Genomic DNA, 24,358 nt, shown 5'->3' on the forward strand with positions numbered 1-24,358 from the left:
AGCCCACACCCAAACCAGATGCATCCTTTTCCCAAAGATAATGATCGGACATTATCTTTAGTGGCCCCAAGATTTGGGATGGTTGGCCACCATGGGGTTTGAACATGCGATATCATGATCAAGTACTTATTGCTTTCTCATACCTATTTTGCCAACCCGAATGCATCCTTACTTGCCCAATAGTTGGTCCCACCATAGCTTCACTTACGCATACCCATTTGGCATTAGGTTGAGTTTGGCCGGCCTATTTTTGCACTTTTTTTTATTGATTGATTTCACCGTCTACCAATAGGAGACCCGGTTAAAGTGGATAAACTCCGGTATTATTTGGCAGCATAGAAGTTGATAGCACCTCATTTTCAAAAAGAAAACAAAGTTGATAGCATGTAGAAAATTCTGAACTTGAAAGAAAATCGACGGAAGTAAATTTTTTTTTTTAAATAAATGACCACAACTTAAAAAAGTTACACAAAGAGGAAAATAAAAGTAATTTTTACTCGCTAGCAAAAAAAAAAAGAGAAGAAAATAAATCAAGAAACGTGATTTTTATAACTTATTGCCTTTGTGTAGCTAGCTCTTGCAATTTGAATTTCTATTTTTCATATATTTCAATTCTTTTCGTCGAAATGAGTCGAATTTAAAAAGCGTTTTCATCAAAAAGCCAAAAAAAAAAAAAAAAAACACACTAACGACGCAAAAGCATATTTCAAAAAGCTAGCCAGTACTCTATTGTTATTTTTATCCAAACTTTCCCCATATATATACCCCAACTCATCCCTTCCCTCAACTCCATCTCCAACCTAGCTCTCAAACCACCTTTCACTCCTCTCTCTCCCTTCCTCTCCTCCCTCTCTCTCCTCTCCTTCTCTCTCCAAAAATGTCCGGCGTCTGGACGATCAATAAACCCGTGCTCAAGCTCGACGACCAGAGCTCGAACCAGCGCAGAAGAGTCCTGGTCCACACCCCTACAAACGAAGTCATAACTTGCTACTCGGACCTCGAGAGAATGCTCACCTCGCTCGGCTGGGAGCGCTACTACGACGACCCGGACCTCCTCCAGTTCCACAAGCGCTCCACGGTTCACCTCATCTCTCTCCCTAGGGACTTCAGCCGGTTCAGGTCCATGCACATGTACGATATCGTCGTCAAAAACAAAAACCTCTTCGAAGTCAGGGATGCGTAGCCCCCGGCCCGTGGGGGTACGCGGTTGGTGACACACTACCGCTGTCAGCTATCAGCTTTCAGTTTTTCTGGTCTCTTTAACTTGTTCTTTGAATTTCAGTTCGCGGTAGATGGTGGAGAAAATTCTACAAACCCCGATTTTCTTTTTTTCTTTTAACCAAAACATGCACCGAATGCCGTGCACATCCGGTGCAGTTTTTGGTTAAATATGACGATCTGGGGTTTTTAGACTTAAGTTGGAATGTGTCCATTGGATGTATAAAGTCGTGTCATGTTTTCGTTGTTTCTCATTTTTTTGTGATGTGATTTTTAGTTTCATTTAGGTGAAGTTTGTGACAAAGGTAGGAAGTTGATGTGTTAAGGGAGTGTTTGGTGTCAAATGTTCTGTAAACTACATGGTGATTGTTTCTACTTTCTAATGAAAATTGGGTTTCTAGTGTGTTTGATTTCATAACTCTTACCCCCCTTTTTTTAAACTTTTGCTAATTAAATTTCGATGGTCCATTTGCTGAAGTGGCAATCTTGATTTTTTTTTGAACAGCAAAAAAAAAGTATTTTTATTAATCTCAGAAAAATACAGGATTTACTAAAATGACCGGAGACACGAAGGCATCACGACACGCGGCTATTTTGATGATGTGGCAGTGTGTTCACGTGGGGGATTTGATGAGTTGGAGTGAGAGAATGGAGGGGGTGAGGACATGTCATCCTTTTAATATCTTACACATAGGACAACATGTAGATGCTTTAGCTCTAAAATTGGTGGGAGCTAGACACGTGATCAGAGTTGGATCCAACCATGAGCCTTGCTTAGGAACAACGTAGAGATGGCACGTGCTTATCTTGATCAGTGGGCCCTACCTATATTCTAATCCAGTTTTTGTGGAAGAGGAAAAAGTGTGTCCATCGATCATTTCATTTACTACTATGTGTGAATACGGCGCATATGTATGTATATATATGGACTTGGGGTCCTTGCAGTGAGGGAAACTCGCTGTAATTTGCAGCAGCAGAAAACGGCAACGTTTTGTTAGCAAATCAGGCTGGCCGCATTTGCACATTTGTCCTCTCTTTCTCTCTTAGTTACAAAGGTTGTGTGGACCTACTTTGGAGCTTCACACAAATAATCGGAGTCGTTCAATAATTTAAAAATAATTTTTTGAGCGGTCTCGTAAAAATTGGCCCAATAAGAAAATTGTGTATGGTTGATTCAATCTTTTAATTTTTAATTCAGGATTTAGGATCCTGAATACCGAATGAATTTTTAAAGAAAGTCAAACAATTATGAGTTCGGTATCTCATTGATCTGAGCCACATATATTATAGAACTTGATGATAAGAGCATTTATCAAAAAAATTATTATGATCAGACATTGATATGTATCAAAATGCAAAAAATATTTTACAACTATAATCCGTTTTGATATCTATCAATGTCTAATGAAGATAATTTTTTTAGTAAACGCTCTTCTCAACAAGCCTTACGATAATTTAGTAAGCGGTTTTCTCAACAAGCCTTACAATACATGTAGTTTAGATCAAAGAGACATCGAACACATAGTTGTATAACTTTTCTTCAAAATTCATTCAGTACTCAAGATCCTAAATTATGAATTAAAAATTAAATGATTGGATCAAGCACATACAATTGTCTGATTGAGCTGATTTTTTACCAAATCACTCAAAAAATCATTTTTAAATTATTAAACGACTCTGATTATTTGTGTGAGGCTCCAAAGTAGGCCCCACACAATATTTGTAATTAAAGAGAAAACGAGAGGATACAAGTGCAAGTGGGGGGTTGCCTTGTCGACAAAATGTGGCCGTTTTCTAGCACTGCAAATTGAAGCGATTTCCCTCACTACAGGGACTCTAGATCTGTATATATATCTATATTATAAAATAGAGCGATTTTTGTCTATACATATAAATATGAGCAACATTATAGCTATTGATTGCCTTCAAGCTAAGATTGTAGCCATCCGATTAAGAGAATATTTCCTTAAGTTATATTTTGACATGCTGTTGTGATAATATATACAATTTCCTTTCCAATTTATTACCTTTTGTTTTTTTCCCATTTTATGTCACACCCTTGATTTTCAACATTAATATAAAGGGATTTTCATAAATAAAACCTCACATTAGTTCGTACAATACCCCTGTAACAACCCGAAAATTTTATTATTAATAATATCATTTAATTAGTGTTATTAATAATAAAATTAATTACTTTTCTTGATAAGAAAAATACAAAAAGGAATTATCCTATTTTAATTATTTTCAATTACTTGCATGTATGCATACAATTCCTTCTATCTCTCCCTCTCCTACTCAGTCTCAACCTCCTCTCCCTGATCGTATCTCCACCCTTATTTTCGTCCACCTCAAGCCAAGAGTTAGAATTTCATTAAAACTCAATTTTATCAACTTTTATAAAAAAAAGTTCTCTTATATATACCCCATTAATCCGACCCTAGGGTATATCACAAAATTTTCCACGCCCCACCAGTCCACAGAGAGAGAGAAATCGGAGAAAAATCGAACTCCAATCCATGGAGTTCTAGAGAGAGAAAGAAAGAGAGAGAAAAGTGGGTTTTTTTTTTTGCTCGGCAAAACGAAAACTTTATTGGTTCGAAAAGGGAACATCGAGAGAGTACTCAATAAGCAACAAAACGCTTAATGAGCATCAGATACAACATAAAACAAAAGAAAGATGGGAATGACCATCCAACAGAAGATTGGATCGCATCTATCCTCACAAAAAAAGAGCTTACACTTTGACCTTCCTCATACCATCAAGGTAACCCTTAAAATCCTCCACCGAGTGCACCTTAATATCGAACTTCACTTTGATCCACATAGCAACTCTGGTTTTAATAAGTTCCCCAAGGTCCTCCACTCGCCAAGAAGCATTGTTGAAGACAATATCGTTTCTTACCAGCCATACGGACCAAATTGTAGCATGGAAGGTTGTTTCCCACAAGAATTTCTCCAGATTTTTGAAACCAAAATCTAACCACCATGTAAAGAGGTCTACCAAGGTGGCCGGACAAACCCAACTGACATGCCACCAGTCTAGAATCAATGACCAAACATTCCACGCAAATAAACAATGGAGAAAGAGGTGCTCCGGAGATTCTACGATCAACGAGCAGAAAGGGCACATCACCGAATGGCCTTCAGGTAACAAATTTCGATAGAGTAGAGCTGACTTCGTAGCCACTTTGTCCTGAAGTGCCATCCAAGAAAAAATTTCCACTTTAGGAGGGGAAATGTTCTTCCAGATCGAACCCAACACCCGATTCGTTGAGAAGCCCACCTGTTCCCATCTATTATATACAGATTTTACCGAAAAGCAATTATCAGGAGCCCATTTCCACCTCAACAGATCACCCTTGGTTGGATCCAGATGCACCGGTTGAAGTCTCAAAAGCAGATCCTCAAATTGCGGAATTTCCCAATCCCGTAGCCCTCTCTGGAATAGTAAGTTCCATCTATCAACTTTAAGATCACTAATCACCATCTCTTTTTGAGTAGAGATGAGATAGAGGCGAGGAAACTCCTCTTTAAGGGTTGAGTCCCCTAGCCAAACTTGGTTCCAAAAGGATATTTCCTGTCCCGAGTGAACTTCTAATTTAAAACCCTCCTGGAGAATGGATCCAATACAAGAATTGGTCTCCCCTACCGAGCAGATGTCCTTCCAAATATTAGATGCTTTACCAGAAGAGGGCAACCGAGGTAACCAACATCTTGGCTCCAACTTGTATTTGCATTTGATCACCTTTACCCAGAGAGAATCGCTGTCCTTGTAAAATCTCCACCACCACTTGGCCAGAAGAGCATGGTTTTGGATCATCAGATTCTTGACCCCTAACCCTCCATACTCTTTCTTTTTGGAAATCACATCCCATTTGACCAAGTGTAACTTTCTCTTATCCACCGTATCACCCCAAAAAAATTGTCTCTGAATTTTAGCTAAAGCCTTGGCAACTGACATCGGCATTTTGAATAAAGACATGAAGTATATAGGCAAACTTCCAAGGGATGAATTCATTAAAGTAAGTCTACCCCCAGAAGTGTTGAATCTCCTACGCCATACACTTAGCCTTTTTTCCATTCTTTCGATCACCGGATCCCATGTTTTGATTCTATTTGGATTAGCTCCCAATGGCAACCCCAAGTACTTGATTGGCAAATGATCAATTTTGCATCCCATAACCATAGCAAGGGCAGTGACATCCTGGTGGCTCACCTTAATCCCACACAAAGAACTTTTGGAATAATTTATCTTTAATCCTGACATAAGTTGAAAACATCGCAGAATTCTTTTGATATTAGCCAACTCCTCCATATCATTATTGCAGAAAATAATCGTGTCGTCAGCAAATTGGAGGTGAGAAACCACAATCCCATTTGCTACAATCGGTCCAATTCTAGCCCCTTTAATGAAATTCAGTTCCCTTGCCCTTTCTAGCAGAATATTGAGCCCTTCAACCACAATATTGAATAGAAAGGGAGATAGAGGATCCCCTTGTCGGATGCCCTTTTGAATTTGGAATTCCTTAGATGCAGAACCGTTTATCAGTACGGACATAGACACCGAGGACAAACACTCCTTAATCCAAGCACACCACTTCTCCCCGAAGCCCAATTTTGTGGATAAGTTAAGTAAAAATCCCCAATTGACACAATCATAGGCTCTCTCGAAATCAATTTTCAGGATCAAACCTCCTTGGGAGCTGTTTTTCCACCCATGAATAACCTCGTTTGCGATAAGAATACCATCCAATATCTGTTTGCCCTCAATAAACGCAGCTTGGGATTCACCAATAAGAGGAGGTAGATGGCATTTGAGTCTATTAGCTAGAACTTTAGCAAGCACCTTATAAATCCAACCTACCATACTTATGGGTCGGAATTCTTTAAAGGACCTGGGGCAATCAACCTTCGGAATTAAAGTTACAAAAGTTGAGTTGATACCTCTTGCGAGCTTGCAATTAGAGTGGAATTCAGAGAAGAATTGCACCAACAGATCCTTCATAAAATCCCACCCTTTTTTAACAAACGAGAAGTTGAAGCCATCCGGACCCGGAGCCTTGATGCTGCTGCAGTCCTTCAAAGCCGCAAAGATTTCCCCCTCCTCAAAAGTTTTATCTAGCTGACTGGAATTGTCCGGATTTAGAACTCTAGGGAGCACACCCCCGAACATTGGTCTGAGCTTTCTCTCCTCATTAAAGTTCTCTCTGAAGTATTCAACGGTTGCATTCCAAAGCCAACCGAGACCCGAATTGATTACTCCAATCTCTTCCCTCAATCCCAAGCACCCCCAAGCATAGTTCAATTCGAGCCCAAGGTCCCCTGATCGCCCAAAACCGAAGTCATCTTCCCAAAAATTCAAGTTTTGGTTTTAAATCAATTCGATCCGATTCAAGTTATTATAATCCATTCCAAACACTCATCTAAGTATATTTATTGTTTTTATGCGTAACCTAATAGCCTGAACGAACCCATGCATCAAAACCGTGACGAAAAACCAAAAAAACGGTTTCTGGACGCGACTTTGCGGCCGCAACCTTCGGGCCGCAAGAACCAGGCCTGACCTTGCGGTGAAGGCTCCAGCCGCAATCTCTGACCGGTCCAACCTTGCGGTTTGGACTGTTTTGGTTCGAATCGACTTTTCGACATCCCGAACACTATTTTTAACCCCCGAACTATTTTTTCTAGACTTTTCACACCTCAAAGATCATACCTTGTTGATTTCATAATTTATTTATTTATTAATTATTTATTCGTTATCTTTCTAGATTTTGTAAACGAAAAATATTGGCGACCTTCCAAATAATATTTTTAACACCCAAACTATTTTTCCTTGATTCCTCACACCTCAAAGATGTTATGTTGTTAATTTCATATTTTTTTATTTAATTTACTATTTATTATTATTTTTACAGTGCTTCCAATTAAAATTACCTTACGACCTATAAACCTTATTATAAATTCTCGAATAATTTTATTTAGACTCCTTACCTTCCAAAGATGAAACTTTGTTAACTTCGACCTATCTTATTTATTAAATAATTTATTATCTATTTATTTATTTTCGATAACTTTTGTTAATCCTTTTATTTAAAATAATCCCGCAGCCCTCCGAACCCAACTTTTGGCACCCAATTGATTGTATAGTCCCTTTAGAACCCTTATTAAGGTCATGATAAATATTTCAATATTTTTATTTAATTAATGTATTTAATTAGTTTTTAATTAATCTATTATCTTAGAACTAATTAATAAGAGCCCAGAAAATTTTCCTTTTAATTCATTTTAAAACTCTAACTTGATTATTGACATTGTGACCATACAAGATTAAGGGCAACGGCCCATCCATAAAAAGTTGCGTGATTTCATTATCTATTAATTGTTTTAATTATTATTGATTAATTGCATATTGTGCCGATACTTGACTTGGATGCTAGATTGGACCCTAGAGACATGGAGTGGTATTGCGAAATAGAATTCATCTAGACGATGCTAGATAATGGATAAACTGGAAAGTTTTTATTTTTAAATTGCCTGCAGGCGGATTTTGGATGATTGTGATGATATTTGTGATGAAAATAAAACTGGCGGGTGTCCAGTGATAAAACACCTGTGATAAATTGAAGAAAATAAAACTGGCGGGTGTCCAGTGATAAATTAATAGACTGGCGGGTGTCCAGTGATGAATTGCGAAGTGATTTGTGAGGAGGTATATAAGATAGGCAAACCCTAGTTGTGATTCAGGCATGATAAGCTTTCCCCTTGTTGTAGTTATTGGGATGCATACTCGGTACATAACTTAGGTGTATCTGCAACAACAAAGGGAAGTGATCTCATGGGACCGAGCATGGCTAGCGGTTGGGAAGGAAAGATCTTGCGGAGGGATCTTAGATCACACAAAGGAATAATGGATAGTAATAAATCAATTTATGTGGGAAATCTCTGTTTTACTCATTCGTACTATATTTATCCTGCTGCTTGCTATTTGTAAAGTAAGAAGGGTAGTTGGGTTGGATTATACTACGGGGTGAACTTGTTCACTCAGGAACGGATTGCCTGGCTTCCGTGCCAGATTTTGCAGATAATCAAGAAGAGACACCAAATCCCGAAGGTGAACAGTTTTATGCTGAAGAGAACCCAGAGGTGGGAGCTGAGCCAGAATTTGCTTGGGATCCGTATCAAACTTAGAAGATGGCTCTGTTATTTTGTTTAGTTTATTACCGCAAAGACTATTTTCAGTATTTCTACGATAATTTGTAATAGACGAAACTTTAGGGTGAATTATCCGGTTTGGATTTTGAATTTTAATTCAATAAATTTTTAGAAATCAATATTTAAAACCTCCGATTTTATTTTCAAAAATCGGGGCGTTACAACCCCAAAATAGTTGAATATTTCCTTTTCCATAATTACACTTCCGAGTTCAAGGATTTTCCAAGTAGTACTTCATCGGCTCAACGGTCCCAAAACCAACAAAAGTTTCTAGTGTTCAAGAGTTAAAGTTTACAATATCCTCAAATCAAAGTAATATCAAATGAAGTTACAAATACATCTTCCAAAAAGTGATTTACAAAGATGGGTAACTTCTTCAAATTAGCTTTCAAAACAATATCCACATCCAAGCACTCTAGACATGAAACTACTGCCCTCGGTTAGTACCTAAAAATGTTTGGAAACAATGGTTCTCTGACATCAACAAATGGAATGGAATGGACTTTACTCCCTCGAGATGTGTTTGGTTATCATGTCTCGGTGTTCCTCCTAATATTTGGAACAATCAAGTTGATAAGTGCCAAAATATACATATTTTGGCCCTCCAAACTATATTTGTTAGCCATTTATTTTAGTTAATTGATTTTTATTTTGTTCTTTTGTTGTTTATAGGTTGCTTGAGCCTGTTGTTCAAGACTTTGGATAAAAAGAAGATTTTAAAAAAGTTTGAGGTTCAAATGCGAAATGATTCAAAATTGAATCATTCATCTGTTATTTCATGAAGTTCAAAGGGCCTTTATGTGATTAAGATTTTTAATACCTATATATAAAAGTTTAACCTACTGTGGAAAGGTTCCTGGCCGTGGAAAAGAAAGAAAAGAAACAGAGAAAAAAAGAACGGAAGCTGCGCAGGAAGTGGCAGCGGTACGATAGGAATTCCGGTTTTTATTTTACAGCTTTAAATTGATTTATTCGAGTTTTGTTTTTTTTTCCCTTTGAAGTTATTTAGTTTTGTTCAATTACTTGCATTCTGATAACTCGTTTTAATTTCTGTTCTTAATAAAAGTTGTTTATCTATTTTTGTTTGGTTAGGATCTCTTATTTATTTTCTGTATCGCGTAATATAAGTATGTTTCAATTTAGGGTTTCTTTTGCTTCTTGCTTTTTGTTTAATAATGTGTGAGTAGTCATATAGGTAGGGTCGTTGGGTGATTAGCACACCGTGGCTAGTTCGGGCACTGCTTCTTTAATCAAACAATGAAAAAATGATTTTAGATTGGAAAATACTTCCCGCGGACGAACCTGGGCATCGTCGGAGCCTATGTGAACGGGAGAATAGGGGTCCAAAACTCATTCTTCGCTGCGCATGGGTATACGGCGACCATAGGGTCTCGCATCTTGCGGGGTATCTTTTTCAATCTAAAATTAAACGTTTTTAAGAATTCCAAACAGAGCAGGTTAATCCGGACTAGTTACAAGTGCTATCAACCCTACGATCGTACCTTTCTTTTAATTATCTGAAAAGTACAATCAATTTCGTAGGTTTAGTTTAATCTCAAATCAACCGACAAGGGGTGGCTACCTAAGAGCCCATTTAAATTATAACAACCCGAATTTTTAGTCAGCACACATCACCGTCTTTGTGGATTCGACTCCGGACTTACTGGATATTGTGCTACGTCGGTTTCCGCTCTACGCTTGGGGCAACCCATTATTTTAGGACTAGGAATCGGTCAAGCATTTTTGGCGTCTTCACAAGCATTGGCAACCTATGGGGTGAGGTCATCCGCATTGATGAGCTTACCGCAAATAGCCTGGCGTTTGACAAAGGAAGAGTGTTCATTGTTACAGAAAGGTTGGATTGTATCAATGAGACTATTCATCTTAGAATCAAAGGTAAAATCTTTTCTATTCGTATAGTAGAGGATCCTTATGTTGAAACCTCTTGGGATAACAGAGTTGTTACTACAATCTCTTTCAAAAAATGCCATTGCCTGGACTCGAATGAATTAGAAGAGAACGTTCAATCTAAGGACGGAGTGGAGGAGAATGAAGGTCAGGATTTGGTGAAGAATATTCAATCTAAGGAGAATGGGTACAGTGGCAGCAAATCAATGAACGCTGGGGATGAGTCTAAGATTGATGGATCTCCGTCAGGTTGTGAGCTCTCTCCAGTCACCGAGCTCCAGGATGGTATCAATGATTGTGCAAATTCGTATGTTGGGGAGAGGGTGGTTGAAGGTTCAGATCTTAATTTCAAAATTCAAAATTCTAGTTCCAGGGCTATGGAGTCAGTGGTGGGTGATTCTTGTTTCGTTTCAATTTCTGGTGTCGGGGAAAGCAATTTGGCCTTGGAAGATGGCGAAATTGCAGCAGAGAATATAACTCCTTTGTTGGGAGTTGACACAGTGATCCATGATTTGGCTTCGGATGTTGGGGAGTTTGATAAAGCATTTTGAAATATTTCAGAAGTGGGTTTCTTAAATCAAGCAGATATGGAAGTAGTTGAGCTTAACCCGGCTCAAGTTAAATCTATTGATGGTATCCAGTTAGTTGTGGACCTCGACCCAATTGTTAAGGCTAAAGAAAAGGGGAATGATAATTGGAAGCAGAAGTCGGTTGAGAAAATTTTGGGTATTCCTAAAGCTAAGACGAGAGTTGGAAGAAAGAAGAAAAAATGTGTCATGTTTAGATCTGCGATTGCCGCTACGGCTTTATCCGTTTCTTCCGAAGGCACAAACATGATTCATCTAGATGAGGCAAAGGCTACTTGGTCTATTGAGAAAATTTTGGGAGCCAATTATTCGGGTAATGATGAGGATATAATAAGCAAATTCATGACTACGGAAGCCGAAGATGGCGCATGGGCCAATGTTCCGGATTCTCAGTGTAATGATTGATCCTTAGTCATCTCAGGAGCGGGTTTTGTTTTAGGTGTCTTATTGCATTGGTTGGGTTTGGGTGTGGTGCTTTTTCTTTGGGGTTGTATGCTTTGGTTGGCTTCTTGCCATTTATGGGTGGTTATTTTCCCTTCTGGTTCCGGGTGCTTCGTGCTTTGGATCCTTTTAATCTTTGTAATTTGTTTTCAAAGATTAATAAAATTCTTTTGCTGTTCAAAAAAAAGTACCTAAAAATGATGTAAGATTTGAGCTGCACTAGCCCAATAGAAAGCTCTAATCTAACAATGTATACACATAAAATGTAGGAATGATCTTGTGATAAACAATGATAACGAAGTTCGAAGAATGGACGGTATCAATAATCGATAACTCAACATTTTGTTTTCAAAACCAACCATATAAATCAAATAATAACCTTTGAAAGTACCACGTGTTCAATCATGTCTCGTACAAGTGTCTTGAGCCGTAGCTCTTGTTGAGCCAGTTAAAGGACCCCGATGTCCTCTGCCAGGCACCTTACCGATTGGGAGGTCCTAAGTATCAAATACGAGCATATAACTGCTGCCGGGCCAATTAAAGGACCCCGATGTCCTCTGCCAGACACTCACCCGTCGATGAGTCCTGAAATGTTCTCGTCGCGTTCGTAAAGTTCCAAAATTATGTATCCGTTATGTTCGTACCATTCAAATCCAACTTTGATATATAAAATGATTTTCGTGATATCATGTCCAAATGAGTATTAAAGTCATGGATACGTTCAATAAAGTCATTCAAATATGAGTAATCAAGTTTAAGGGTCATTTGAAAGGTGTTTGGGTAGGTTGGAAGTGATTAGAAATTCAAATGGTGAAAAATGAAGCAAAACAGTGAAAGTTGGAGATAAGCAACATGTATTGATATCTTGAACAATTGTATCGATAACAAGGACAAATGGTATCGATAACAAGTGATTTTCTGAGTTTTGAAACACAAAGGTATCGATAACAATGTAAATGGTATCGATAACAATTCAGTTCGAGCTGATTTTCTGCAGATTTTCATGGGTTCTACAACAACGACGACGACGATCAATGGCAATAATCAAGCTACAAGAAACAAGTCATAAACATATACTGAAAGTTAGAACTCCCTACTTCAATATTGAAGAACGAAATCAAATGATTTTCCAAGCCCTAGCTCCAAAGCTTGCAATCGAATGGAATACACCTCCACCGAGCTCAAACCAACGAGAAACGAGACCCACTACGCGAAGGCATGAAGGATTGAAGGGTTATTTTGGTGGGTTCTTGGGTTGAATGGGTGGAATTTTGGGTGAGAGAAGAGAAAGGGAGGGAGCCGAGAGGAGAGAGGGAGGGACTGGAGATTGAGACACACTCACACCCCTCCCTATATATACTCACATAAATGCAAACTACACAATCACCCACACCTTTAATACTCTTACACATCAAACCCCTCAAACAATTATCCATATAATGTTTTCGATTATCCTTTATGAAACAATTTAAATTTATTAAACAAAATTACGGATCTCTACACTCTACCCTCCTTCAAGAAATTTCGTCCACAAAGTTAAAGTATCATACCATGACCATCAGAAAAAAGTTTGATGGGCCAATATAACGAGAACCTTTCATCATAAGGAGGGGAGATTGTGAGACCTCGGCCAATTAGTCCCACATCAGTGGGCAATGAAAAATTATAGTAGCGTATAAGGGAACACGTTGAGCTACTACTGTATAACTCAATGTTAATCTTTTGAGCCATGTGGTTAGGCAAATGGTTATCAGGTTAGCTGGTGCGAGTCGTTATATGGAATCAGGGGACAAGTGGGATCAAATACTAGTGTGCAAACAAACACCGGACTAACTCCTTTGAGCCCAATCAAATACTTTAATTGAATTCTCTACAAGTACTAGATGGTGAAATTGAGCCCAATGCTTAATTGAGATGCGCCTAAACTGTCACGAAAAATCTGATAAAATTGTAGCAAAAACTGACAGTGCTTGTTGCAAAAAGATAAAAACCAGCTTTCAAATTACTTAGAATCTAAAATCTGACCCAAAAAGCTCCCCAAACTTAGCTACTCCGGAATTAGATTTTAGGTCATCTTTTAGCTTCTAGGAATCCCTAGAATCCCTACATTTGTTAATTTTTTTTTTTTTTTAACAAAAACCAACAACTGCTTGGTAAAATTAAATATTCTAATAGTGCATAAAAATTTCCTGGTCGTGTGACAACTGAACTACTGCTTTGAGATGTGCTTGGAAGTGAGAAGGTTCTGTTCAACATTGCTGTTTTAACAGTGTCGCACGTGCTATTTCCTATGCTAAATTTGGCTCAGAAAATTAGCTGCTTTGCTGAAGTGGGGGTTCTTTAGCACACCATACACCACGCTGCTTAAGTGTGTGCTTTTTGTTGCAGACTGCTACTTCAAGACTAGTTCGCCTAAAAATTACACTGCCAGTGATGCTCTAGCAATTTCTTGCCGACCGGAGAATTAACTGCGTTAAAGTGATCTGTCATGAAGGCAACATTCATGATTTTTATTGATCCGGCTAGTTGCATCGCGTGCTTTCTTGTAATGTCGTGAGATAACAAATGGTAGTAATTCGCAAGGGCAGAACCGTACATGAAGTTAGACCCCAAGTAAACCACAAGCGAATGCCATCGAGCGAACTCACTTCGCAAACAAATTAAAAGACACTTTCGACAAGTATAAATTGCTCTTCCCGCGAAGGCTTTCTGGTATTTCAACTTCTTGTTTACAACTAGTTTTGTGTTTTCTACAACAAAAATAGGCATTTAAAAACGGAAACGTAAACGTTAGTAGCGATGCATGGAGTAATTCTGATCGATTCTTCAGCGCAATCCTATGCATACCTATCGTCTCGAGCCTTAGGCCATCCACAATGGTATAATCAAAAATAGATAACCAAAAGTTGACACGTCAGCTTTTGATTATTCATTTAAGAGGTTGCTAGCTTAACAATATTGAGGTTTACAATGGTCACTTTTAGTTCATAACCAAAACAAGGAGTCTACTACAATTTCACACAATCTCTCTCTCCCCATCTGTTTTCTGCCATTCACTTTCCTCCATTACGTTTTTTTTTTGGGCAAAAATATATCGAACATATGGTGTTTTTCCTAGTGTTATCTATCAAAATTATACCGAAACTTTTTTTTTCTTCCTATTTCTATAGCTTATATCACAAATCCACCACTCTCTTAATCTTTCAAAAAAAATCAGACGTGTTCTTGAATTTGGAAAAGAATGCAACGTTCTTCTTCTTCTTCTTTTTTTTTTTGCAAGGTTCTTCATTTGCTCAACCATAGGAGGAAGAACAAAAAAGGAATAACCATTTTTTAGTCAAAAAAGTCTCTTTTTTTTTGCTAAAAAGTGATTAGTTCTCAAAATACTTGGGTAAAAGTAAACAAAAAAAATACTTTTCTGATTCCTCTAGTCGAGACGAATCAATAACCCATAAAAATTTGGTGCAAAATTAACAAATGGGAAAAAATTCAAATAAAGACAATTTTCAGATTTAAGTTAAGTTTAAGTTAAATTCATAAGAATGCAGCCTAAAATAAAAACGGGAAAAAAGAGTGAAATACCTTAATCCAGCAACGAAGAGCTAAATTGTAGATGATCGAGAAATATGAGCTTCATTTTTTGAGGAAAAGAAAGAGAAACAATTTGTGGTTGAAGTGAAGAAGATATAGAGCAAGTGAAGAAGAGAAGAAGAAAATACCAGTTGAAATACGCGCGTATATAAATTTTGGAACCAATTAACTTATGTAGTGTGGGGTTCACAAATTTTGATTATTGAAAAAGGTTGCTAGTTTTGATTATCCAAAGCCCAAAATTTGATTATTTCTAAAGATGTTGCTAAGTTTGATTATACCATTGTGAGTCATTTTTTGCACAGATATTGTTAACTTTAGCAACAACTGACTTTTGATTATACCACTGTGGATAGCCTTAGGGCCTGTTTGTTAGGGGACAAATATGGCAAGATATAGCAAAGCTCCGGATATGGAAATCTAGGTGGATAGTTGTGTTTTTTAATCCCTTGGAGGAGATATAATGTTTCCTCCGAGGGAGTAAATTTGCCCACCCCAACCCAATCTGAATCGTATTTGTTCAGGTATCTCCCTTCTTAAAAGATACCCGAACAAAACACTGTATAACTCATCATTCCTCTATAATAATCCTTCATTCTACCATGTATCCCCTTTTACTATGTCTTTCTTATCTACCATGTATCAAACCTTTTGCCTTTTCATTTTCTGTTTTTCACATTTCAAGCGTTTGGGTTCCCCATTTCAAGACCCATTCTCAGAGAATGGGTTTTCCATTTTGGTGTTTAGAGAGCAAAAGGCAAAAGTATGGGAAGATGAGCTTTTGACTTCTCATTTTTTCAATTTCCCATTTTTTCGTTAATAAAAAAACCCGTAGAATGTATTCTGCACATATTTCCTCAAACACTATTCCTGTTGTAAAATGTATTCTGTATATATCTCCCAAACACTCTATCACATTCGAAACTCACTCTGACCATAATCAAAAAACCAAAAAGTCAGTAAGTAAAATGCAAAAGGCATCAATTGCGCATCCGGGGAATTGAAGCCCGGTCAGTAACGTGGGAGGGTACTATGATATCACTACACTAGAGGCGCTCCATGCTTCGTCTATCCAGCAAAATGTTTATTATATTAATTCTAAACGTAGTTAGTTGGAGTAATAGTAATAAACATCTCAAGCTCTCCAAATATTACTTGAGAAGAGGGTCGGGTTGCTGAGTCCGAAGTCAAGAGGTTGGAAAACAGGGTTCGATCGGAGAAGGGAAGGTTGGGTTGTCTGATTCGGTACCGCCAATGAAATCCTTTTTACTTTCTAGTTTTTTGCCGTGATATCCTGCTTGCTTGTGTTTCTTTCATTCGGGGGTCTTCCTAACCCTTTTGGGTGTAGTGTGTTTTTCTTTCTTTGGTGTTGGTGGTGTGAGTTTTGTGCGAGGTATTGTACCTTGGTGGCCTTTGTAAGGAGTTTGGGGTGTAGGTCTTTCCTTGTTGGAGCTTATTCGCCTGATTGGCTATTCTATAGGCCCTATAATGTTCTCTCTTTGTTATAAAAAAACTTTTGGCCAAAAAAAGAAAAAAATCTACTTGAGGTTTCACCAATATTTTTTAGCAAAAAAAAAACAAAAAAAGTTTTGATAGTAGTAAATCACCAACTCCTACGAAAATAATTCAATAAATTGTCCAAACTAATTTTTAATGTTAATAACTATGAACAAATGAATTGGAATGGAGGGATTAGTTTATATTTTGGATCCTTAACCGGTCAAGTTATTTCCCTAATTTCTTCAATTGATTTTTCAATTGTCACAGGTAAATTTAGGTGATTCTTCTTTTAAATTAGAATTTCTATCTTTTTATGAATGTACCCTAACACTATCAGAACCCTACTATTTTTATTTTAAAAGATTTTTCTGATGTACATTTACTTACCTGTATCACATCGCCATGCATGCCTAGGTCTATAAATGTACACATGCTTCATTGCCTATGAATCAGAGAGATTATAAGCATTCATTAGTCGTTGAAAAGACAACGACAAAAAGTGGGATCATATTCCTTGTGTAAGGAGGATGTACGTACGTTCGTCGTTGTTTTACGTATACTTTACGAATAACAAAACTTATCTTTCCAGTCGATGGCAGTGCAATTTAATGATCCCGTCGCTATCGATGAGTTATGTGCCATTATCACGAAAAATTCTCCTACTTTGTTTTTTTTTCTTGAATGGAATCGATCCTTCTTTCAAAATGTTTAGGGGGCTTTATTCTCACAAATTCGATGTAATTGGTCCTTAACTTTCATTTAGAGCAAAGTAAAGGGGCATAAACCTAATCATAGATTGCCAAACACATTTCCCTATTGGCTTTTAGTAGAAATAATTCAAATTGATTTCTTATAAAATAGATTCACAACTTTTAGCATACCCAATGGGGGTTTATTTTGTAATAGTTAACTATCTAAATGGAGAATAAATTCTTTCGATTAGATCGATATGGACCATAGTCTAATTTAATATATAGAAGATACTCATCTTATATTAAGATTAATGAGGATTGTTCGAAAGCGTACTTTTTTTCCCCCGGTAATGAAGAGTGTCCCTCCAGCCTCTCCCACGTAAAGTTCTTTCCACCTGCATGTTTGCGGGAGGTGATGTGGTCCCAAGGATAAATCACTAACGTGGAAAATTGAGAGCCTGTAGACCTTGGGATGGTAAACTCTGCCGACAGGGACGGAACCGGAATTTTATAAACGCGGGGGCTGAACTATGAACAATAAGATTTTTGAAATTTCAAGGTTTGGAAATTTAAGTAGTTTGTTTGGTTTAAGTTTTGAGGGAAGTTTTTTGAATGATGAGTGGAGAGAGATAGAAAGCGAAATAAGATTAATAATTAAAGGAAAAAAACTTATGATAGACCGTGCACGGAAAGAGAAATTGGATTTTGGAACCTAAAACAAACACATTCTTAAAGTATTTAAATGTCTAAATAACACTCAATACAATTTCTTGCTCGGGTTATTCGAAAGTTACTTAATTTAAGACAAGGATTCTAAACTTTTGCTATAGTGATGTTATATTGTCTGGAATATTGTGGAGAATCATTTGCCTAATGCCCTTGAATAGTATTATTCCCTCCTCACAACTTTGGATAAACATTAGTATTTTTTTAGCTGGTAAAATTCTCTCAAATTCCATTGTAATTCCTCTTCCAACAAAATATATACCATCTCGATCTTGATTCAAAATAGTTATAGTGGATCAAGACTTCAATTAATTAGCAATTTATATTTATTTAAAGAGGGATGAAGTCATAATATAATTATAATTCAATGTTAGGATTCTAAACTTTCTCTCTCTAGTGATGCTCTATATATTAGTAGTATATCTAGATTCTTGAGAATCATTTTCCTGATATATATATATATATATATATATATATATATATATATATATATATATATTACACACACACACACACACTAGAAATTTGAACACCTTAAACGTAATGATAAGTGAACTTAGCTTGTGAAATCTTCCAATCACAACAGGACACGTCACATCTAGGTTGGTAGTAGTCAGAATGAAGTTTTGAACGCTATAGTCAGTAAGACAGTAGTAAAATATGAATAGATATAAATTCTTGAGAAACTAATGAGTTAACAACCAAAAGGGGTTCGACGTCTCTCTCTATAGGTTTCAACTCCCAGACCTTCTCATCGAAACTCAAGAAATGCAATCAGATGGGTTAAGAGTCAAATCTTAACTAGGATGGATCATTGCTAACTTTTTGCATGAAAATGTTGAGGTTTATATGAAAAGAAAGACATATGCTTTAATAAAAGACCGCAAATTGGAGTATCTTGTTTGTACAAAATTGGAGGATTTAGAATTTGGCTTTTCTAAGGGATGATCACATGGCGGAAAACCAATGGAGGGGCTGTATTTTTTGATGCCACATCATTGTCTATGTCATATATGATCATATTCCTTTCATGGGTAATCTCAATATCCTGGGAGAGGTTTGGAAGAATAAAAATCTTATGATTTCTTCTAGAATTTGAATAAATATATACGTGCTTATGACGATGTTGCTTCCAATGATATATGTTTCAACAATTTTGACGGTGCAACTCGTGGTGGCTTGTCAAATCTGTAGTTTTAAGTTCATTGGTGTGTTCATACTTGGTTGAAATCTATTTGACCGTCTGAGTACTTGTTGTCTTTTGTCTTTGAGTGCAATTTTGTAAAGAGGGTGAACATTTTCCTCTCTCTTATTGGTTAAAATGGTATAGGTTTCACCTGTGCAATAAACTTTTTGATAAGCATGACGTCACTTTGTGGTGGGATTCACACCATTTCAACCAATAGGAAAAAGGGTAATGTTCACCCTCTTAAGTAGAGGGTGAACAAAACTCAACTATTTGTCTTTGGCTAGCATTTTACTCGTATCTCTTCTTTTGCTATGAATATAAGCTTTAGTAGAATGCATAATCATCAGGCACAATGTCTGCGTTGGGGTGAAACACATCGATTGCCTTGTATTTTTATCGTTTTGCATTAGATGATTTGATTTGTCCAAGTTTTTGTAATGAACTCCGTTATGCAAGTGCCGTTGAGTTTATATCTGTATATAATCTTGATCACATTTCTATTTTTGTAAAGGTGTTAGCATTCATGGACATTCACAACAATATATGCAGTAATGACAGCGGAACACTTTCAACCAAAAAGCCCCGAGATTTGTGAACAATACTATTTTCAGCCCAACACAAGATAGTTTTTCTTCACAAAACCATTGCATAAACAATCATTACTCCTAGAAATAAATAGCCATTGAGCTAGTATTAGTTAGGTTCAAGGGAACTAATTTAGAAACCCTAAGGTGGTCCAATATTAAACTTGATAGAAGAGGATAAAAACAAAGTGGTCCAAAAATCCAAAATCTTTTTCAAGAGAGGAGGAGAGTCTTAGCGGGGGCATGGGTTAGGACCATGTGTCACGAGGAGGAGGAGCAAAAATCAACAACAAGAGTGAGACCACAATGCTGACTAAAGGGGAAGGTGTATGCCCTAAAGCACAACATTAATAGACATACATACAAAAAGCCTTTTGAGTAGTATTGTTTGGGTATATTTAGGTGTCAAGAATCAAAGCCAAAATCCTTTTTCCAAAAGACCTTGATGTGATCCTTTTCCAAAGACCTTGATGTGTTGTCGATTGCTCCATGGTCAACATTTTTCTTTTCGAGATAAGAACAGTTCAGTATAGGAGCTCTTTTATACGCTGTAATTTTGTAATCCATCTTTAACTATAACCAAATGTACCATGGAACATGCATACGGTGTTGGCAAAATTCTACTTGTAATAATTAGGCGCGAACTCAAATCGATGCAAAAATTGCGTCGAACATATTGAAAAGTGGATTGCTCATCCTGAAAATCTTTTAACATCCCATCCACTAGGACTAAAGGCAATTTCTCTTTCTCCCACTACTACAACAAAGCAAAAACAAATGTGAACCCTTGCATGCCTCGCAAGTTCGAATCTTCCTTGCGCCCAAAACAACAATTATAGTGGGGATAGAAATGAGAATGCCTTTACGGTACGATGGCTACCTCGCAAGAGCACTTCCCGCCAAATATCAACATCAACAAGTCAGGACGGTGATACACAGAGGATGCCAGTAGTGCAAGAGTGTGAGGGCAAATAGGATACATATCAAAATGTCATTTTCCATCCTTCAATCCTAAAATTCCTCCAAGCGTGAACAGCACATGGACATGTTTTCTTTGGAAAATTCTCACACATGACAAATACTCATACTATTAGTATATTAGAAAAATAAGGTGACAAGTCAAAGCGTTAGGCACAAAAGGAGCTTTTTTTGGTCACAAAAGGAGCTTTTTTTGGTCACTGTTAAATAGGGGTGGCAAATTGAACCCAGATCCATTAATAAACCCAGATTCATCAACTAAAAAATAGACCCAACCCAACCCATTTATTAATTGGTTAAGAATGGGTCCAAATCCAACTAACCCATTATTAGTTGGGTCTTAATTGGGCATTAATTGGGTCAACTTAAATGACCCAATGGATCATGAAAGTAACCCACCAAAAATTCCCATCTCTTTACCAGATTTCACTGGGAAAGAAGGTTGCACTCGGTAAGCTGCAGAAAAAAGGGTGGAAGCCTCGACAGTCAAAATTCACGTCTCTTTACCAGACCCCTCTCTCTCTCAATTCTTTTGTGCTAAATTACATGTGTCCAAAAATGTTTTGAACGATCCGAATTAAAAATTAATTGTGACCGGTAATAATTCTTTTGACCAATCAAAATTGAAAACACACCTCATCCATCAATTGTGCGAATGGACTGATGAAATTGCGCTCCGCCATGAATAAATTTCTCTCATGGTAGTCCCGCATAGGGTTTGGATTAAAAAGTTAAGTGACTTATTTTTTTGTCCTTATTCTAATTTTTTTTTGCATTTTTTTGTTTTGAGTCAAAATTTTGTGACTTATTGATTCGTTTCAACGAGAGGAATCAAAAAAGTAAAAATAATTGATCGAAACTTATAATTTTTTGAATAAAGAAAAAAATAAGTCAATAAGACAAAAAAAATATTTACTTATTCTTGTCTTTTCGAAAAAATTTATGAGTTTCGATCATAATTTTTTAATTTTTTAATTTTTCTCGACAAGACCAATCACTAAGTCACAAAAGTTTGACGCAAAACTATCAAATACGAAAAAAAATTGAATAAAGACAAAAAAGAAGTTATATACATCTCGCAACGGGATAGTTTTGATTCTCATCGAATGGAAAATTCAACTAATGAATGGAAAGTTGGCTTGTTCGTGATTTGTTTTTTTGTCCTTATTTAATTTTTTTCGCATTTGTTTGTTTTTCGTTAATTTTTTGTGAATTATTGCTTTGACATGACAGGAGAAATCTAAAAAGTAAAAAATTGTGATCGAAACCTAAATTTTTTGAATGAAGACAAAAATAAGTCAATTTTTTCGTTTTTATTCAAAAAAATATTAATTTCGATCATAATTTTTTACTTTTTAGATTTTTCTCGTCATGGCAAAGCAATAATCCTAAAAAAATTGACAAAAAACTAACAAATGCGAAAAATATTTGAATAAAGAAAAATAAGCCACTTGGATACGCAGCAATTCGGTAATTAAGAGCGACCAATATGGTAATTAATGTACAGTGGTAATTTGGTCATTTTTGTAGTAGAGGGATAGTATGGAAATTTTAGTGTCTTTGGTATTATGGTCATTTTAGTGTACATATGTATTTTAGTCATTTTAGTATATAGAATGTAATTGGGTTAATGGGCGGGTCGAATTTGCATTTAAATAAATGAGTTGGGTTAGGTATGGGTAATTAGACTCATAATTAATGGGTCTAAATGGGTCAATGACCCATTAAAGACCCAACCCACTTACAACTTATCCATTTTGATTCAAACCCGCACACCCCTACTGTTAGGGACCATTATTACCAAACAACCGGAATTTGAGAAACCCTTAGACACAACCCCCCACCCCACCCACCACCCCCCCTCCCCCAACCCTTTTTTTGTGGATTCCACATTTCCACCCATGGAATTTTGAATTTTGCACACTTTTTCCCCCCTTTCACACATACAAATGAAATAATGCCTACATTATCTACGAAAATCCTATATGTACCGACCAAAAATGTAGGGAAATCGTAACGACGGCCGCGCGCGGCTGTCTCCAGCCACCGGACGGCCGATCCGAGCCGTCCAAAATTTTTTTTAAAAAAAATCAAGGGGCCCATCGCGGAAATCAACGGCATCCGATGTGTATAGGGTGCTTGATCTAAATACCCTATTTCCCGCGTTGGGCCCCTTGGTTTTTTTTAAAAAAATTTTGGACGGCTCGGATCGGCCGTCCGGTGGCCGGAGACGGCCGCGCGCGGCCGTTGGTATACCGTTGGTAGGAAACTGTCTGTGCAAATAGCACCACTCCATTATCTACCTATATGAGCATCTTCCCTTTTTCTTATTTTATAAATTCCAATATATAATGATCGGACATTACCCTTAGTGGCCCCAAGGTTTGGGATGGTTGGCCACCATGGAATTTGAACATGCCATATCATGATCAAGTGCTTATTGCTTTCTCATATCCACTTTGCCAACCCGAATGCATCCTTACTTGCCCAATAGTTGGTCCCACCATAGCTTCACCTACGCATACCCATTTGGCATTAGGCTGAGTTTGGCCTATTTTTGCGCCTTTTTTATTGATTGATTTCACCGTCTACCAATAGGAGACCCGGTTAAAGTGGATAAACCCCGGTATTATTTGGCAGGATAGAAGTTGATAGCACCTCATTTTCAAAAAGAAAACAAAGTTGATATATAGCATGTAGAAAATTCTGAACCTGAAAGAAAATCGATGAAAGTAAAAAAAAAATTAAATAAATGACCACAACTTAAAAAAGTTACACAAAGAGAAAAATAAAAGTAATTTTTACTCGCCAGCAAAAAAAAATAAAAGTACTTTTTACTCGCTAGCAAAAAAAAAAAAAAAAGAGAAGAAAATAAATCAAGAAACGTGATTTTTATAACTTATTGCCTTTGTGTAGCTAGCTCTTGCAATTTGAATTTCTATTTTTCATATATTTCAATTCTTTTTGTCGAAATGAGTCGGATTTAAAAAGCGTTTTCATCTAAAAGCCAAAAAAAAACAAAAAACAAAAAAACACACTAACGACGCAAAAGCATATTACAAAAAGCTAGCCAGTACCCTATTGTTATTTTTATCCAAACTTTCCCCATATATATACCCCAACTCATCCCTTCCCTCAACTCCATCTCCAACCTAGCTCTCAAACTACCTTTCACTCCTCCCTCTCCCTCCCTCTCTCTCCTTTCCTTCTCTCTCCAAAAATGTCCGGCGTCTGGTCGATCAATCAACATGTGCTCAAGCTCAACGACCAGAGCTCGAACCAGCGCAGAAGAGTCCTGGTCCACACCCCTACAAACGAAGTCATAACTTGCTACTCGGACCTCGAGAGAATGCTCACCTCGCTCGGCTGGGAGCGCTACTACGACGACCCGGACCTCCTCCAGTTCCACAAGCGCTCCACGGTTCACCTCATCTCTCTCCCCAGGGACTTCACCCGGTTCAGGTCCGTGCACATGTACGACATCGTCGTAAAAAACAAAAACCTCTTCGAAGTCAGGGATGCTTAGCCCCCGGCCCGTGGGGGTACGCGGTTGGTGACACACAACCGTTGTCAGCTATCAGCTTTCAGTTTTCAGTTTTCTGGTCTCTTTTACTCGTTCTTTGAATTTCAGTTCGCGGTAGATGGTGGAGAAAATTCTACAAACCCGATTTTCTTTTCTTTTTTCAACCGAAACATACACCGAATGCAGTGCACATCCGGTGCAATTTT

General features: G+C 37.3%; 3 protein-coding genes across 3 annotated transcripts in view; all 3 read left to right on the top strand.

Annotated features, from left to right (window-relative positions):
- The window catches only part of LOC131322121 (ubiquitin carboxyl-terminal hydrolase 26), a 49,579-nt gene extending 35,717 nt beyond the window's left edge, over positions 1 to 13,862 (top strand). The window contains exon 15 of the transcript XR_009198699.1: positions 13,758 to 13,862. The gene's annotated coding sequence lies outside the window, so the exon portion shown is untranslated. The remainder of the gene's footprint in view (positions 1 to 13,757) is intronic.
- Positions 878 to 1,628, top strand: LOC131324048 (flowering-promoting factor 1-like protein 1). Its single transcript, XM_058355874.1, has 4 exons — positions 878 to 1,168; positions 1,283 to 1,288; positions 1,506 to 1,523; positions 1,620 to 1,628. Exons 1-4 carry the CDS (start codon positions 878 to 880, stop codon positions 1,626 to 1,628), a joined length of 324 nt encoding a protein of 107 aa, XP_058211857.1.
- A 9,987-nt stretch (positions 13,863 to 23,849) lies between the features above and the next one.
- Positions 23,850 to 24,155, top strand: LOC131324050 (flowering-promoting factor 1-like). The gene has a single exon (XM_058355875.1). It carries the CDS (start codon positions 23,850 to 23,852, stop codon positions 24,153 to 24,155), a length of 306 nt encoding a protein of 101 aa, XP_058211858.1.
- The last annotated feature ends 203 nt before the right edge of the window (positions 24,156 to 24,358 follow it).

This window comes from Rhododendron vialii, chromosome 4a (genome assembly GCF_030253575.1).
Source record: "Rhododendron vialii isolate Sample 1 chromosome 4a, ASM3025357v1".
NCBI lineage: Eukaryota > Viridiplantae > Streptophyta > Magnoliopsida > Ericales > Ericaceae > Rhododendron > Rhododendron vialii.